At 36.2% G+C, this 17,732-nt stretch overlaps 1 protein-coding gene across 1 annotated transcript in view; it reads left to right on the forward strand.

Moving 5' to 3' along the window:
* The window catches only part of CSMD1 (CUB and Sushi multiple domains 1), a 1,974,400-nt gene that overhangs the window by 1,567,010 nt on the left and 389,658 nt on the right, over positions 1 to 17,732 (forward strand). The window contains exons 27-28 of the mRNA XM_088479751.1: positions 6,720 to 6,911; positions 7,750 to 7,888. Coding sequence (XP_088335877.1) covers positions 6,720 to 6,911; positions 7,750 to 7,888 — 331 coding nt within the window. The remainder of the gene's footprint in view (positions 1 to 6,719; positions 6,912 to 7,749; positions 7,889 to 17,732) is intronic.

Genomic DNA, 17,732 nt, shown 5'->3' on the forward strand with positions numbered 1-17,732 from the left:
CCATCCCCTTTAACTCCCTCCAAGGCTTAGTACATAGACCCCAAAATACCAACCAATCAGCTAATAACTGTCATTTTTCAAACAAAGACTATAAAGAGACAGTTAGGAACTGAGTATATAGATCTCTTACTTCTTATCTTTTGCATACTATAAAATAAATAGTGAGTGAATATATGCATATTTTTCTTCATAAGCAAGCTGTTTTAATAAACATATGTTTATTTAGGCATTTAAATATTGATACATGATTGTATGATGTAGATGCTCCTCTACATCTTATTCACATCGCAGCCACATAGGGTATAAATTGATATTGTACCCAGGTACTTAGGATTGGTAATTTTGTCACAAAGGAATTGGTATAATGTCAAGGCTTAAGCCTAACAATGAGTAGTGCAAGGCATGGCATGCTACTCATATCAGACCTCAGTCAGCACGATATGAGGATGGGTGTATGTAGACACATCTATATAAGCATTTTGCTAAATCTGCTAACAATATTTTCATACACCTAACTTAATTTATAAATCCATTTTAAGAACAGAAATAGAGCTACTTTAGGTTTCAAAATGATTCTCAAATTAGTTCATCAGATTTTCCCAACAGTTATAAAACCCATTGGAATTATTAAACTTTTGTTAGTTTGAAAAACTTGAAGATGGTTCAAGCCCATTTAACAAATGTTTGATGTAGATAGGGAGATGCATCAAGCACATAAAATAATAGAGAAGTGAACCAATTGAGAAGTTGCCCCCAATATAATGCGTTTGACATGCAAAACGTTAATTGAATATAGAATGTGTTCAATCTGGCTTGAGCATGGTTGATGAGCACATTCGATGAATGTGTTAAACTTCTGTATTAATTTTAGGTTAAACAGTAAAGAAACTTAACCCAAATCTTGAGTTTAACATCCTTTACAATAAAACATTAGCTTGTACAATATCTATATTAAATATACTGTAGTAAGTTTCAGAAATTTTAACTGTGAAAGAAACCAGTTAATTACACTTCAAAAAAATATATCTTAGAAGGCTTCACAATAAATAAACACAATTATATGAAGGAGGTGTGGAAGAAGAAGTACTTACATTGATATATTCATTGATTTTACTTAAGTTTTATCAATAAACATTGACAGTGGAGGTCATACTGTATATTGACTTTAGAATACAGCTCAGTAACTAATACTGTCAATTACTTATTTGTGTTGCCCATAATTAGGCACAGTAGTTTATCTTGCAAATGTTTTAAGAAAGTTTTTGCTACAAATTATGTCAATTGGGAGAAAAATACTGTATTGTGTCCAATCAACAGAATTATTGCACAATTAAAACCACTTATATCCCGGCAGATAAATATTTCTGCTTCAAATGTTAAGATAAAGTCATCACACAATTTCTATATGAAGCACAATGTTACTAGAATAATTTTAGCATGTAAATAGCTTTTTAAACCTTTAAATGCTAATTAATTTCAATATTTCTAATATATTTAAATCACAATTTAGAAGGGATTTAATCAAACCAAAATATTTAACTATTCAAAGTAGAAATATAATAGAAATTATAAGAAACACAAAAATGCAAAACAAATAGCAGTATCAGAAATAAAAATAAAGCATGCATGACACAAATCACAAAGAAATTAAAATATACTGTATAAGAAACTTTTCATTTATCAATTGAGAAGACTTATTTCCAAATATATTTTTATATAGGGTTGTACTTCCCAAAATCAGATATTGATGCATGCGTATGCAAATTGACAGGAAGTACCATTTGGGTGTGATGACAGGGGGTGGTCGGAGAAACTCAGGCGTGCCAGTGCATTTCAATGGCATTGCAGGGGCATACATAAATTATCCACTGCGATACCATACGCAGCCTGAAACCTCATAATGAGCACTGTAGTTAGCAATTCCTGAGTAAGGTCTGACCTGCCTTAACTGTGCATGAGGCTTCGATGGTACCGAATCGATGTGTTCAAAGTTTTGCTAAACATTATGGATGTGTATGTAGGTGAAGTAGGCATACTTATGTAGTGCTGTGGAGGCATTGTGATCGCTATGGATTAGCATACATTCATAGTGAAACTGTGTGAGTATGCTATATTGCAGTTCGTACTGCATCAGGCCCTAAATGTCTTGTTTCTGCATTTCTGTAGACCTCTTTCATATGCTTTCTTATATTGTTTTATTTTCCCACATTCCTATGAAGTATAATCCCCTTGATAACTTTCCAGAACTAGAATAAACAATCATATCTGTAAGTTAGTTTTAACCAAGTAATACACAAAATCACGGTTGATAAAGAAATATTGTGTATATACTATAGTATGCCTGCAACAGTTCAAAATAACATTTCTAGGATACTTTCTTATGCTTACTCACTAGTCTGTTTCATGGCTTTTCTAAGCTACCTCAGTGCGTTTACCTTAGTAGAAGGTAAGGTCGACATAAGAGTCTGCTTGGGGCCCATTCCAAATCAAGCAACTTTTATGGAACCTCAGTTCCTTCAAATACTAATATTAAAAGGATTGCAGTCTTATCGGAGGGACCTCACAGTTATGGTAACATTTTCTACTGAAATTGTGAAATTATTAATTAATGTAAATAAATAGCCACAGGAAGAGTATGCAAGTCCACTAGTTTCTGTGTTTTGATAGTTTTTAATTGCATATTGTTAAGTTTTGCTCATTTTCTTTTATCTTCTCATTAAAATTAAATATTTATAATACATAGCTGTTGCACCGGACATTGAATGGGTGTTTTTTAATGTGTTATTTCTTTCTCTCTATCTCTCTCTCTCTACACACAAACACAAACACACTCTCTCTTCATCTGTCTCCATCTCACCATCTCTCATTGTAAAATGGTCTTCCCTGCTGGCTTCCATCAGTTTTTCACAAGGGCAGCTACTCGGGTTGGGTAGGGGATCCTTCTGGTCAGGATGCCAATGCTCAGAATACCATTAGCGGTGTCCCAACAGTCAGAATCCCAACAGATTTATGTAACTAATCATACCCTTACCCCAACCGTTCCCATAACCCAAACCAATTTTACCCACAGTCTAACCCTAACCCCCTCCTCCCGCAGCCTACCTCTAACCCCCCACTGCCTAATTCTAACCTTTCCCATCCCACAGCCTAACCCTAACCCTCCCCAAAGCCTAATACTAACCACTGGGATGTCAGCGGTCGGGATTCTGGAGCCGGGATTCAGAATGCTGTTGAGATTTTGACACCAGGATTCTGACCACCAGCATCCTGACCATTGGGATGCCGACTACATCCCAGCTAATAAATTGGGGTACAAAAAATGCTCCACTATGATGACATATTTTTTGTCTTCCAAGAGAAATATAGTAAGATTTCTATAACAGAATACATTTAATAAAAATACATTTTAATACACACTGGGCTAAATTTAATTATCCTCCAAGTGAGGATTAGTCACAATGCAGTGCCCAAGGCTATTCAATTACAGCCTGTGGCAACCCACGATAAGCCTGCAAGCTGCACTTAACACAGATTTCTGTTCATCTACTCCTGAAACTTGAACAAAAGCTTTTTGCTCTCATCACAGCCACCATAAACACATTAACCCATGGCTCGAGGTACTTATTTTGAAATCTATGGGTTGATGCGCATTAGCCACAGATTTATCAGGGGGGGGGGAGGGCTTCTAATTGAATATCTCTGGGTGTTAAAGCTCGAGGCTAGAACCCTTTTCCTCATGTGGTAAACTTTTGAGAATAATTTAATTCGGCCCAATGCATTGGTTTGTAATTATTTTTCTTTATACATTAATGCTAATAAAACCAATTCAGGGTTATGATAATTCATCACAAAATAAAATTATTCATATTGCATTATACTTGCTGTGTATTATTTGCCTTTTTAAATATTAAACATATTCAAATACAATATGATTTCATATATACTGTACATTGGGGGCGATTCAATTCAGCACAATGCTGTATAGCCCTGGGAAGGAGTTTCCTGAGTTATTCAATTCAGTGTGCTGTTAAGACTGACTAGAGCCACTTAAGTCAGAGAATACCAATTAAAACAGCTTGAGCTGGGTGTTTGGTTGTGGTAAATGGCATTCTCTGACTAAAGTGCCAGCCGCGAGGCTGTTAGCACCCTGCTAAGCCAGAAAACAGCATTGCAGCTGGCACTTAAGTCAGGAGAGTGCAAGCAGAAATCCTGTAGTTGGACTTAAGAGCACACAGAATTTAATAACTCTGGGAACTCCTTCCAGAGGCTATTCAGCATTGCACTGAATTGAATTGCCCCCATTATTTGTTGACATCATTAATAAATGCACACTTATTATATGCAATAAAATAGTAATTTGATAAATATTATATACAGTGTATGTTGTTTACTTACATACGCAACAGCTGAGCAAATGCAGTAAGTAGTGTCTGTTATAGTATATTGGAATATTCTATAACACTTATAATATTATTATGGCTAGTCAAATATTGATAGAAATTTAATTTATTTTGAATTCCTTGTAAACTCAATGCAGGTAGCAATAAAAGTTCAGGGTCAAATCAAAAGTACTCAATATCAATTAGCAAAGTTACAATCAAGTATCCTGGTATGATTAGCATAAGAATAAAATGTCTTCTTATCAACTATAATTCTAAGGTGAAGCCAATATGACTGTCTGATAAAAGTATGTGTTAGGATGACAGTATGAAATGAAACAAATTACAGTTCTATTGGAATGCACTTCTGACCTGGTGTTTTCAAGAAGTGAGGTATTTTTTTGACAGGCACTGGCAGATGTGTTTACAGTAATACAGATAAACTTTGACATGGGTGAAAGGCTATATATTGGATTTAACCAAGGAGAATCTGGAGAGTTGACTGACTTTCACTTAGTTTTATGTGTGCTTGAGATAATGGCATGACATACATTAGAATTAACAGGCTGCCTTGGAATATATTAACTGGGTGCCACATTTAAATTTTAAAGAAACAGAACTCTAACAGGTTTCAATCACTAAAGTGAACCTTAATGTTTAGCTAAGTAGAATAATTAATGTATTTAAAAAAAAATAGGATGCCAAAGTTCTGCAGAAATTTGACTTTTACTTAGAGCATCTAAAACACAATATAGCCATCGAGGAAACTTCTGGGGCAGAAGTGGTTGGCAGGGGATAACTTCCACCAACCACACAGCACTCATCTGCATATACTATTTATTTACATCATTGCAGGTCTCCATTATACTAATAAATATGGAGCCCTTAAAATTAGTAGGGACTTAATTATTTATCTAAGATAATGACTTGTAGATGAAGCAGATTTTACATTACACTTATCAAAGGGTGGTTTTACTGGCAGTAAAACACACTGAACATTACCAGAGAATTTTAACCCTTAAACAGAAATGTGTGCTGCTTAATATATAAAATAAAACTATGTGCCCTCTTCCTAATAAAAATAAATATATTTGACCACTTTTTTTATTTAAATCACATGTGTCCTTTGACTTTCATTTTATTTAATCCACATCCATGCCCACTTTTTTATTTTATTTGTATCTGTGCCTCCTAATAATAAGCATACATGTGTCCTGTAGTTAAGTCGAATCATATCTGTGGGCCATTACTTTAGTTTCATTATATATGGGTCCTGTAATAACTTGTGTTATAAATCTGCCCCTTCATTAATTAAATAAAATACGTGGACCCTTTATAAGGTAATAATAATAATAATAATAATAATAATAATAATTAATAATTGTTGTTATTATTAACAATAATAACAACAATAACAATAATAATAATAATTGCCTCTAAATCTGTACTGTAGTGGGGCCTATCTTGATCTTCTTTCTTGAACCAATGTAGGCCAATGGGTTAAGTAAAGCAATCAGACAATGCAATGGCTGTTCCATAATTTAAGAAGAATTGGCCTGTCAGCTTGGTGTATAAATGAGCAATCAATCAGCAGTGGTCTTTCACCTCCTTTTTAAATATTTTTAAAGTCAGGTGGAACTGTAGTTTCTGCAATCACAGGTTAATGTTTCATGGCACCATGTATATATTTAACAGAAAAAGTTAGATAAAGATTTGTGGATGGTCAAGTTTGAAAATGTTGGTTTGGCAGTGATTTCTTAGCTGCTTTGCATGGGCAAATTCGGTGATAGTAAAATAGTCCAAAAGCGATGATTATCAAAATTCATCTATTGATTGATTCCCCACTTAGTGGTGGAATTCACTACAGCAATAACCTCTGTCTCTTAATGGCCACTATATTTCACAGCTGAAATTTACAAAAAAGAAAATCCCAGCCATGGACAATAGGATTAAATCACATCAGTGACTTGGATAGTAATTTGTTCCCTAATGTTACAGTTGTAATATTTACTGTATGACTTCTATTTCATGAAGAAAAATATATAGCAATATATGTATAAATAGAAAATCCCATGACTTGGTTCCTGTTTTAATAAAACTCTTTATATCAAAGTTTCATATATACAGTAACATAAGTCAGCAGCATAAACAGTAAAAACAATAATGTACAAAAAAGAAGAATAGGAAGATGTTAATTGAAAAATTGTACTATTACCTTTATGTGGCAATAGCCATACACTTTTAAAGTCATTAATTAATCATTGTTTGCTTATGAGTACAAATCTTGTAAAGTATCATGAAAAGTATTTTGACTGTTATAATTGTAATCATTCCCTACAGCCTCAGTTGCATCAACATGTAATGATCCTGGAGTTCCCCAAAATGGTACCAGATATGGAGACAGCAGGGATCCTGGAGACACAATAAATTTTCAGTGTGACCCTGGCTATCAACTACAAGGACAAGCTAAAAGTACATGCGTGCAGCTAAATAATAGATTTTTTTGGCAGCCAGACCCACCAACTTGTATAGGTACAGTATTGTATATTATTTACTATATAATCGCTTGAATTTCAAAATACTTTTATGAGTTTGTATGTGTGTATTTATCATATTTAGATGGTACAGAAAGTATTATCTGTAAATAGTTATGCCAGCCCAAAAGTTTTATGCGTACAATTTGTATCAGTAAGATTATCGTAAAATGTAGTTTTAATTAGCAATTCTGTTTAGAACTTTTTATAACTTAATATAATAAAGACTATATAGCAAAATATAAAATACATAAAACATTAAGTACAAGTACAATGCTCAGTATGCTAAGTAGATTCTACATATGTTATCAGTTTGAGTTGTATCAATAAAAATATAAATATATAATTTACATATTGTCAAACAATAAATCTGTAATTGAGGTTAAATGTTTTAAATGTATTTTTAAAAAGTGCCCTTGTTTAACTATTCTTCTAGCCATATATATGCATGGCTTTGTGTGATATGTTAAACATTATGTGACAAGGTATCACAACTCATGACACCCTATCATATGTTGTGATACCTTGTCACAAATTGTTTTTATTAGCATATAACTCATTATAACTCACAGTCACTCTCTTAGTTAATGTATGTCAAGTCAAAAGGATTCTCAAAGGACACATCTGTATTTACCCTCAAAGGGAGCAGTTTTTCACAGCCTTACAATGATATAATGACGAGGACATCACTGAATACTTTGCACACTATGATGATTGTTAAGCAGTGCATACTTCATATCAAACAGTTTAATTGTTATTGTCATGGAAGTTCTGTTCTACTGTACAGTACTTGGATTAACATCCTGCTGATTTTTCCTTTTGTCTTGTTATGACAGCTGTATGTGGTGGAAACTTGACAGGCCCAGCGGGTGTTATTTTATCACCAAACTACCCTCAGCCTTATCCTCCTGGAAAAGAGTGTGACTGGAGAATAAAAGTAAATCCAGACTTTGTCATTGCCTTGATATTCAAAAGGTACACGTTATATAGAAAATACAAAGCCTTGTAACAGGTTTATAATGTCAAATCTAAAAATTAGATAATTTGTCACCTCATTGGGCTCCTAATTACATTTTCTAACTAAGCCCCAGAGCATATAACCAGTATCTACACCATAAATGCAGACTACTGATAGAATAACAAACACATTGCTTAGCTTTTCAGCATTATTTAGGTGCCAAATATAAACAATATGTGAACCCATAAAATGTGTTTAACACAAATACAAAGCAAGTTTCTAGTCTAAATATATTGAAGTACAATTTCCTATACCACGATACAGATGTGATTTATACAAAAATTAAAGGAAGACTGTATACACTATTTTTTTCTGAAAAACTTTAGTTTTCTTGAGAAATATTACATAAATACTTTTTTTGTCTTTTGAAACAGGACTAACTAACCTTAACAAATTATCAGTATTATTGTGGTAAAGACCATTTGGAGTTAATGTACTTATTGGTATGTCAAAGCTAATCACTTATATAGTATTGATATGTTTTGCATTTTTAAGTATAGCTTATGAATATGAGTAAATGAATATGGATACAAAACTCATTGATAAACTACAAGTGTCTTGATTTGGTCTTTTTGAAAAATGTATTCTGTACAAAAAGTTGTTAATTTTCATATTAGTGTGTTGTTCTGATGCTCCTGAGAGTCAAGTATCACAATCAGCCGCTGCAAGCATGAAATACTGTTAGAGTGACTGTCCATGTTGTGCTCCAGCGAATTGACTAGTTTCCTAGATCTGCATCAGTTTGTTGCACAAAGACTGTACAGTTGTAGCACTAAATTAGCTGCATTCTATACCCATGAAGTAAATCCGTCAACAAATTAGAGAGGAAGCAATTCATTACTCCTGGATTGATCTATCAGTGGATTGAGTAGGCAAGTACCTCCAAACATAAATGTGTTAAAGTAAATTAGTTATTCCTCATTATGAATATGAGATAGTCTAAGAAGACGGATGTATAAAAGGAAAAATTACAACTCAACCAGCTATCAAAAATGTCAAAATGAATCAGGTAAAATATCCACATGCCAGCAGTTTTATTTAAATGTTCAGTAAATAATAGCTAACAATATTTTAATTATCAATGTTTTATAATTGTTATTTGTCTGATATCCTTTTAAAGTGGCTAGCCTTGCTAATAAATCATAAATAAGTTCTATTATATACGAATGGGATGGTGGTCAACTTAGGCTACCTATGGGAAAAATTCTTCATATTAGACATATTAGTCATACCTGTTATATTCCAGTGACCCCATCAAAGTGGTCATTAACAATATTAGTTTGATCATTGGAAAATGCTGTTATCTTCAAAAGTGCAGTCTTAGATATAATATTAAATATTTAAACATTATTAATCATATTTATGGATGTTATAGAGTTCACAAAACTAGAGACACTGGGTCTGATTCAGAGATGTAGGTTCATCAGATGATGAATGTACATCTTTGATGTTTCTGGGACTGCACCTGCGCAGGACCCATTCTGCATATGTTCAGAATGGGTCCTGCGATTACGCTCTCAGACCTCTCCAAGCCACAGCATGATTGACATGCTGAGGCATTTGTGGGGTGGAGCGGTGAGTGTGGTTGATCACTGTTCCCAGATACGGGGGCATGTCACCCCCATTTTCCAGGAGCGATGAGGCCAGGGTTTGCGCTGGCGGATGCTGGCCATCATCTCCCGCAGTCTGACCAAAGAAGCCTGACCAAAGAAGCAACCGGTCTCGATGGTTGAGATGGTGATCCCAGCCTGCGATGTCTGCCACAGTGCTAGATTCGCAAATGCAGCAAGGGGGTGTCTGACACCTACTTCTTCATATGCATTATAGATGGTCAGATTTGCTCAGCCGCTTGTGTGCGGCTCTGCAAAACTGTCCTTCTCTGAATTAGGCCCACTGTACCTGCCATTTTTTCAAGTGTTAAAATATTACTACTTATTTGTAAAGAATTAAGTCAACTTAAAGAGAGAAAACGATTAGACTTAATGGTTTAAAAAAAGAACAGAAGAAAAGGAGTCTTATATTTTTATATTTCACTACATGTTTTCCTGGGAAATAATCATGCACACCCTTATTTTAAAATCAGGTGCTGAAATTGAAGTGGGCTAATAATACTATATATATATATATATATATATATATATATATATATATGTATATAAAACGTGTGTGTGTGTGTGTGTGTAAATGGGGTATGAGGAAGCACTACATCATATGCAAAACAGCATGGTGCACGGTTCAAACATTGGGCCTGATTCAGAGCCACTCATAAGCAGCAGTACACTCGTTCCGAGCGATATTTGCACATCTGCGCATGCGCACAGTTTTCAGTACGCATGAGCGAACCAGTCAGTGTGGCCGAAAGTCGTTTGTTCGCTATATAGCGAGTGCCTGCTATTTTGAGTGACAGAATGAGGCATATGTGAGTGGTAACAGGGGAAGGTGCTTGAAAACAGGGAGTGGAGATCAGAACACAGGCGTGCTTAAAGGTGAAAGCGGGCATTTTATGGGTGTGCATAATTAACAAAGCAGCGTCATTGACCACATCACTTGGTTGTTTTATAGCCAGAACTGCTCGCAATACTGTGGTAGGAAAAACCAACCACAAGAATAGCGAGCAGTTCATACGCTGTTCGATGTACTCTATTAATCAAATTAATAGCGGACATGACGTATGATGCGAGCGGCCAGGGGGCGTTTTTATCAAATAAACTAGCGTATGTTTTGCTCGCTCATTCAGACATGGAGGCGGCAACAGACCGCAAAGAGCATACGGTTCATTTGAATAGCCACCCCCTTTTTCTGAACGAGAGAGCACTAATTGCGAGCGGCTCTGAATCAGGCCAATAATCCTTAGAGACACTCACCCCATCCAAATACGGTAGATAAGGAAGAACCAGCTCTCACTTGAATCAGTGAATAAGCTTTATTCACATATATGCATTATGGGTATATATACATACCGGGGATGTAGTTAAAAAACCTATGATCGGGATGTCAGCTGATGAAATCCTGGTGCCGGAATCCCAAACTGTGGATAGAAGATGGGCGCCGGAATTCTGACATTAGTTGAGATGCCGATGCTGGGAACCTGACAGCCGGCATCTTGATTGTAAGTACAGCGGGTGCCCTTAGCTGTTAGCCACGAGGGGGGGAGTTGGTTGGGGAAGGGTAAGTTTAGGCACCCTGGATGGGTTAGGGTTAGACTGTGGGAGGGGGGAGGTTAGGGTTAGGCTGCGGGAAGGGGGGGTTAGGGTTAGACACCACTGGGGGGTTAGGCTTGGGCACTAAGGGGGAGGCGCTAATTAATTGAATGAAAAAAATATAACAACTAACAGCAAAACAAAAAGGAGCTTGTGCCAGCTCTAATAAACCAACATTAAATTTTACAAACAATAGTTTTGCGCTCTTAACCTTAAAACTGAATTTCAGATCAAATGAATAATCTTTTTATTCTTACACCTATAATTAGATATGGTAGAAAGAATAAGCAAGGTGCCAGTTTATGGAATAAAAATGACTTTATAAATTATTGTCCTAAAAATACATTTAGACTTACAACAAGTGAATCACAACATAAAAATGCATATAATACGTTAATATACTTTTACTGATAATTCACTTTAAAACTTCCTAATAAAACAATGACCACTTGTATATATATCTCACCCCTACTAGAAGATGCGAATTGTTCACTTTAAGAAACACCTCTCATGCACCAATTTTGGAATGTTTATGCAGATTTTTGTTGGTTAACTGCAGTAGTATAGCATAAAGTCACAAATTATTTTCTTTTTATATATATATATATATATATATATATATATACAAAAAATACCTAGAGGGCACAAACCACTTAAATGTCTTTTTAAAACATCAATTGAAAAAGAGAGGATTTCAGATGTTCAGGATCCACACCAATAAAATATCCGATAAGATTCCTATATAGGAAAATTGAATTTACAACGAATCACTTTTTCTCTTTAATGGATTGGACCAACTTCAGTGTAGATGATAGTAGATTCCACAGGCTCCAAATTAATCTTTCTAAAAAAGACTCACACCAAAAAAAAGACACCCAAAAAATGGCCCAATGGCCCATTGTTAGATATGATAAACAATTAATTTATTAAAATTTGTTGTCAATTTGAAATATAAAAAATGTTATACATAAAAACTGCTTACACAATTTCTTCAATGATTTTAACAGAAGACAATGTATATCCTGCTGTTATCCCATACAGGGCCAGAATCTTAATAGGCAGGTTTCTACCTTCTGATAAATGAATTACTTCACAGCCCAACACATTTCATCTGTTAGGACTTCATCAGGGGCATATATATATCAAATTTGGAAAATGCTCATGATCCGGTAGAAAACTGGCAAAGTACTGTCCCTAAGATGGACTAATCAGTTGAAGAGGCTTCACAAACTGTGATGTGCTCTGATCCCAGGATCAAGCTTGATCCTGGGATAGTCCAATCCATTAAAGAGAAAAAGTTATTCATCATGAATTAAATTTTCCTATAAAGAAATTTTATCGGACATTTTATTGGTGTGGATTCTGAACGTCTGAAATCCTACCTTTTTTAATTGATGTTTTAGATAGACATTTAAGTGGTTTGGCCCTCTAAGTATTTTTTGTACTAATAGAATTATTTGTCCCCACTAACAGGGGTTCCACTTGAGGTGCAGCATTTATATCATAGCGCAAAATAAGGGCATTTATTTTTATATATATATATATATATATATGCATTCATTTCAAATGAGGATTATATAAAGTATATAAGGAGGATTAGATAAAGTATATATATATATATATATATATATATATATACACAGTCAGGTGCATAAATATTGGGATATTGACAGAATTTTCATATTCTGGCCTCTATTCACCACCACAATGGCTTTGAGATGAAACAAACTTTGCTTTAACTGCAGACTTTCAGATTTTATTTGAGGGTAATTACATCCAAATCAGGTGAACGGTGTAGGAATTACAATGGTTTTTATATGTGCCTCCCACTTTTTAAGGGGCCAAAAGTAATGGGACTATCAACTCAAAAGCTATTTCATGGACAGGTGTGGGCTATTCCCTTGTTATTTCATTATCAATTAAAAGGTAAAGGTCTGGAGTTGATTCTAGGTGTGACATTTGCATTTGGAATCAGTTGCTGTCGACTCTCAATATGAGATCCAAAGAGCTGTCACTATCAGTGAAGCAAGCCATCATTAGGCTGAAAAATCAAAACAAACCCATCAGAGAGATAGCAAAAACATTAGGTGTGGCCAAATCAACTGTTTGGAACGCATCGGAGAGCTCAGCAACACCAAAAGACCCGGAAGACCATGGAAAACAACTGTGGTGGATGACAGAAGAATTATTTCCCTGGTGAAGAAAAACCCCTTCACAACAATTGGCCAAATCAAGAACACTCTCCAGGAGGTAGGTGTATATGTGTCAAAGTCAACAATGAAGAGAAGAGTTCACAAGAGTGAATATAGAGGGTTCACCACAAGATGTAAACCATTGTGAGCCACAAAAACAGGAAGACCAGATTAGAGTTTGCCAAACAACATCTAAAAAAGCCATTACAGTTCTGGAACAACATCCTATGGACAGATGAGACAAAGATCAACTTGTACCAGAGTGATGGGAAGAGAAGAGTATGGAGAAGGAAAGTAACTGCTCATGATCCAAAACATACCACCTCATCAGTGAAACATGGTGGTGGTAGTGTCATGGCGTGGGCATGTATGGCTGCCAATGGAACTGGTTCCCTTGTATTTATTGATGATGTGACTGCTGACAAAAGCAGCAGAATGAATTCTGAAGTGTTTCGGGCAATATTATATGCTCATATTCAGTCAAATGCTTCAGAACTCATTGGACGGCACTTCACAGTGCAGATGGACAATGACCTGAAGCATACTGCAAAAGCAGCCAAAGAGTTTTTTAAGGCTAAAAAGTGGAATGTTATGCAATGGCCAAGTCAATCCCCTGACCTGAATCTGATTGAGCATGCATTTCACTTGATGAAGACAAAACTGAAGGGAAAATGCCCCAAGAACAAGCAGGAACTGAAGACATTTGCAGTAGAGGCCTGGCAGAGCATCACCAGGGATGAAATCCAGCGTCTGGTGATGACTATGCGTTCCAGACTTCAGGCTGTAATTGCCTGCAAAGGATTTGCAACAAAGTATTAAAAAGTGAAAGTTAGATTTAGGATTGTTTCGTTTGTCCCATTACTTTTGGTCCCTTAAAAAGTGGGAGTCACATATAGAAACCGTTGTAATTCCTACACCGTTCACCTAATTTGGATGTAATCACCCTCAAATTAAATGTGAAAGTCTGCAGTTAAAGCACATCTTGTTTGTTTCATTTCAAAGCCATTGTGGTGGTGAATAGAGGCCAAAATATGAAAAGTCTGTCAATGTCCCAATATTTATGCACCTGACTGTATATATATATATTGTATATGTTTCTGTTTACTTGTGTTTCTTCCTTTTATTGCTACCAGAATCTACATAAATGTAACCTCTACTTACTCAGAATTGGTCCCACTACCTCCTAATGGAATTACAGATGCAGTATTACATCATCAGGATTATATTGATTAGGAAAATATGGTAGAAACGTATCCTTTTACATTTGTCCTACATACAACTCATATACAGAAGCTATCACTTATAGGGTAAAGTAAATGTTGAACAGATGAGTTCTACAGCCAGTGTTTAGTACAACATGTGCTTTAATTTCTAAATTAAACATAACTGGTACAGATCTGGAGTGGGCAATAGTCAATGTCTAACAATCAATTATTTTGCTGGCCATGTAAGATCAATTGAGCAGGATAAACAGTTGATCATGTAAAAGTCTGCATAGTGGATACATTCTTAGCTTCTGGTAAAGAATAGATTATGTAATGAAAGCATAATTGTGGGGGTATTAATGAAAGCTTGGAGAGAGATAAAATTGTGAAATATAAAGTACCAACTAATCTCCTCCTAACTAGAGATGCGCGCAGGACCATTTTTTCTGGATTTGTATTTGGCTCTGATTGGGATGTGCCAAACCTCCGTCACTGGTTTTGGATTTGGATTTGCATTTTTTTTTTAAATTTACAAAAAAATCTAAAAATCACATAATTTGGGCCTTTTTTGTTCCTAGAGTATAATTAACCTCAAACTACGTATATCACTGGACTTATAGAGGCACGTTAAGAAAGTGCACTATGATAAAGCGCACCAAACAGTACAAACAACAGAACTACAATATATTTTCTTTTTATGTTTTTAAACTTGCAGCTCGGGTTAAACTGAGTGGATCATAGGGCTTATAGTGGCACATGAAGAAAGGGCACTAGGGTAAAGCTCACCAAACAGTACAATTTATAGCAGAGATCAACACAGCATAAAGCAGCGTGCAGCGTGCCCCCTATACACAGTCACTTTATATAGAGCACAGCCACTTGGATCCCAAGTGTTCGGAGTGGTTTGGATTCGTTGGAATCTAGACCACTCATCTCTACTCCAAACTGTCATTTTTCAAACACAGGGCCTAATTCAGCAGAGGACGTTAATGCTATCACAGATGAGATTTGCACATAACGTAGCTGAGAAAATATGCTAATAGTTGAAAAGCTTACCCAGACATAGGGTCACCGATTGCTGCCATCTCATCTGTGTCTGATATCGCGTACCTGTGTAAACATTTTTAACATTGACACAGATCAGACATCCATACGGCCTTTGTGACAAGTCTGATCTGTCTCAAATACTGCAGCTCTCCTTGCACACATAAAGGTCTCATGCTGTGACAGAAATCACAATTGCTAATTTATGCAGCCCACGGACAGCAATTAATCGGTCAGATATGCTGCGTTAACCACCCCTTGTTACCTCCGCTCAAACGCTGACCACATGACATTCACCTTGCAAATGATTCCTATGTGTATACATAATTGCAAAGTGATTTGCAATGCATTGCAATGCAACTTATATGCTTGCGCAATGGCAAATAATTGCCCAATCTGTGTAGATCGCACAATTCTGTTGGCTGCTAAATCAGGCCCACAAGCCTGTAAAGTGACATTTAACATCAGCTTGGCTGGTACTTTATCTCTCATAATTTTTTAAAACTTTCAATAGTATCCAACATTATCTTTATTTAGGTATACAGTAAGTATAGCCTTTAGGGGTTTGGTATGATATGTCAACAGTCATTCATCATGTCAATGTGATACTGCCCTCTCCTAGCTGTCCTCCTATCTCTCTGATTGTTCTTTCTCTGTTTCCTCTAATGACTCCACTTCTCCCTCACTTGCTCTGCCAGTAGGTGTCCCCCATTGTTCTGTTCTTGGACCTTTCCTATTCTCCCTTTATATATCCTCTATAAGTGAGCTCATCAGCTCTTTTGGCCTCCAATATCATCTCTATGCTGATGACTCTCAGATCTATCTCTCCTCCCCTAACCTCTCCCCCTCTCTCTTCACTCATATCTCCAAATGTCTCTCTGCCATTTCCTCCTGGAAGTCCCAGCATATTCAGGAGGAAATAGCAGAAACATGTCTAAGACTGATAATCATCCCACCCTCCTAATTAATCTCACCTCCCACAATTTCTTTATCTATTGACAGCACCGCCATCTCCTCTAGCCCGCAAGTGTGCTCTCTTGGAGTTATTTTTGACTCCTCCAAACTGATTACTTCCTCCCACTCTTGCCTCCAAGACTTTGTCCGTGCTGCTCTTTTCCTCTGAAATTCTCACCCTCTCCTTTTCACTTTTCACTTCTTTATAAAAGCCTTCTAGCTCTCATCCAAACCTACTGCTTCATGCTCCTTGCTCACTATATCTCCCCTCTGGCCTTCACCTTTAGACTGTAAGCTCTCAAAAGCAGGGTTCCCTTTCCTCATGTGCTTTGCCTTCCCTCACTTATTCCATCATATCCTGCCCACTGCCTACAACAGCACCTATCCCTTAGGTTCTGCAGCCCTGCTTTGTATTTGGATATTAAGACTGCTGATGCAGCAATGTGTATAAACCATGTCCATGTCCTGCAATATTCTGTACTGTAAGTAACTTTTTTCTTGTTTTGTTCATACTGTTTCTGTTTATGTACTTTGTAAGGCACTGTGGACCCTTGTGGTGCATATAAATAAAGCATAATAATAATAATGTCGTCATGAGAACATCAACATGGTCATGATGTAAACATTGACCATGTCAACTTTCATCATACAGACAGTGATGAAATGTCGACAAGTTAGAATGTCAACATATTGTCCCTGGTGGCCCAGCAGTGGCATACCTGCTCAAATGGCTGCTGCATGTCCAGCGCGAGTTCTAGTTCCCTGTGATCATGTGACTGTAATTTCCATGTCAAAGCTATTAGACTCTGGTATTTCGGTGAGTATTTCTCCCCGATCCATAACCCTAAGACCTATCCCTAATGTTATCCCCCCCTGAGGTAAAACCCTAGCCTTCCCCACAGCCTAACTCTAGCCTTCCCATCCAATAACCCTAACCCTAATGCAGACATACTGACAATGTCAGCATTTCACCTGTTGGCATTCTGAGAATGTTGACACATTGATTGTCGACAATTTATCAATGTCGACATAAGTTTTAACATTGCTGTGTCGACATTATGAATTATTGACATTTTGACAGCATCCCATTTTTAGGGCTAATGATTTTTGAATCTAAGGTGATTTGTGAGAGCTGCATATATTTGATTGCTTCTTAATGAATTTGGGCTGGCATATTTATGTGGGAAACTTGAACTTAAATGTTTT

The sequence above is a fragment of the Taudactylus pleione genome, unplaced genomic scaffold (assembly GCF_031769625.1).
Source record: "Taudactylus pleione unplaced genomic scaffold, aTauple2 ptg000244l, whole genome shotgun sequence".
In the NCBI taxonomy this organism is placed as follows: domain Eukaryota; kingdom Metazoa; phylum Chordata; class Amphibia; order Anura; family Myobatrachidae; genus Taudactylus; species Taudactylus pleione.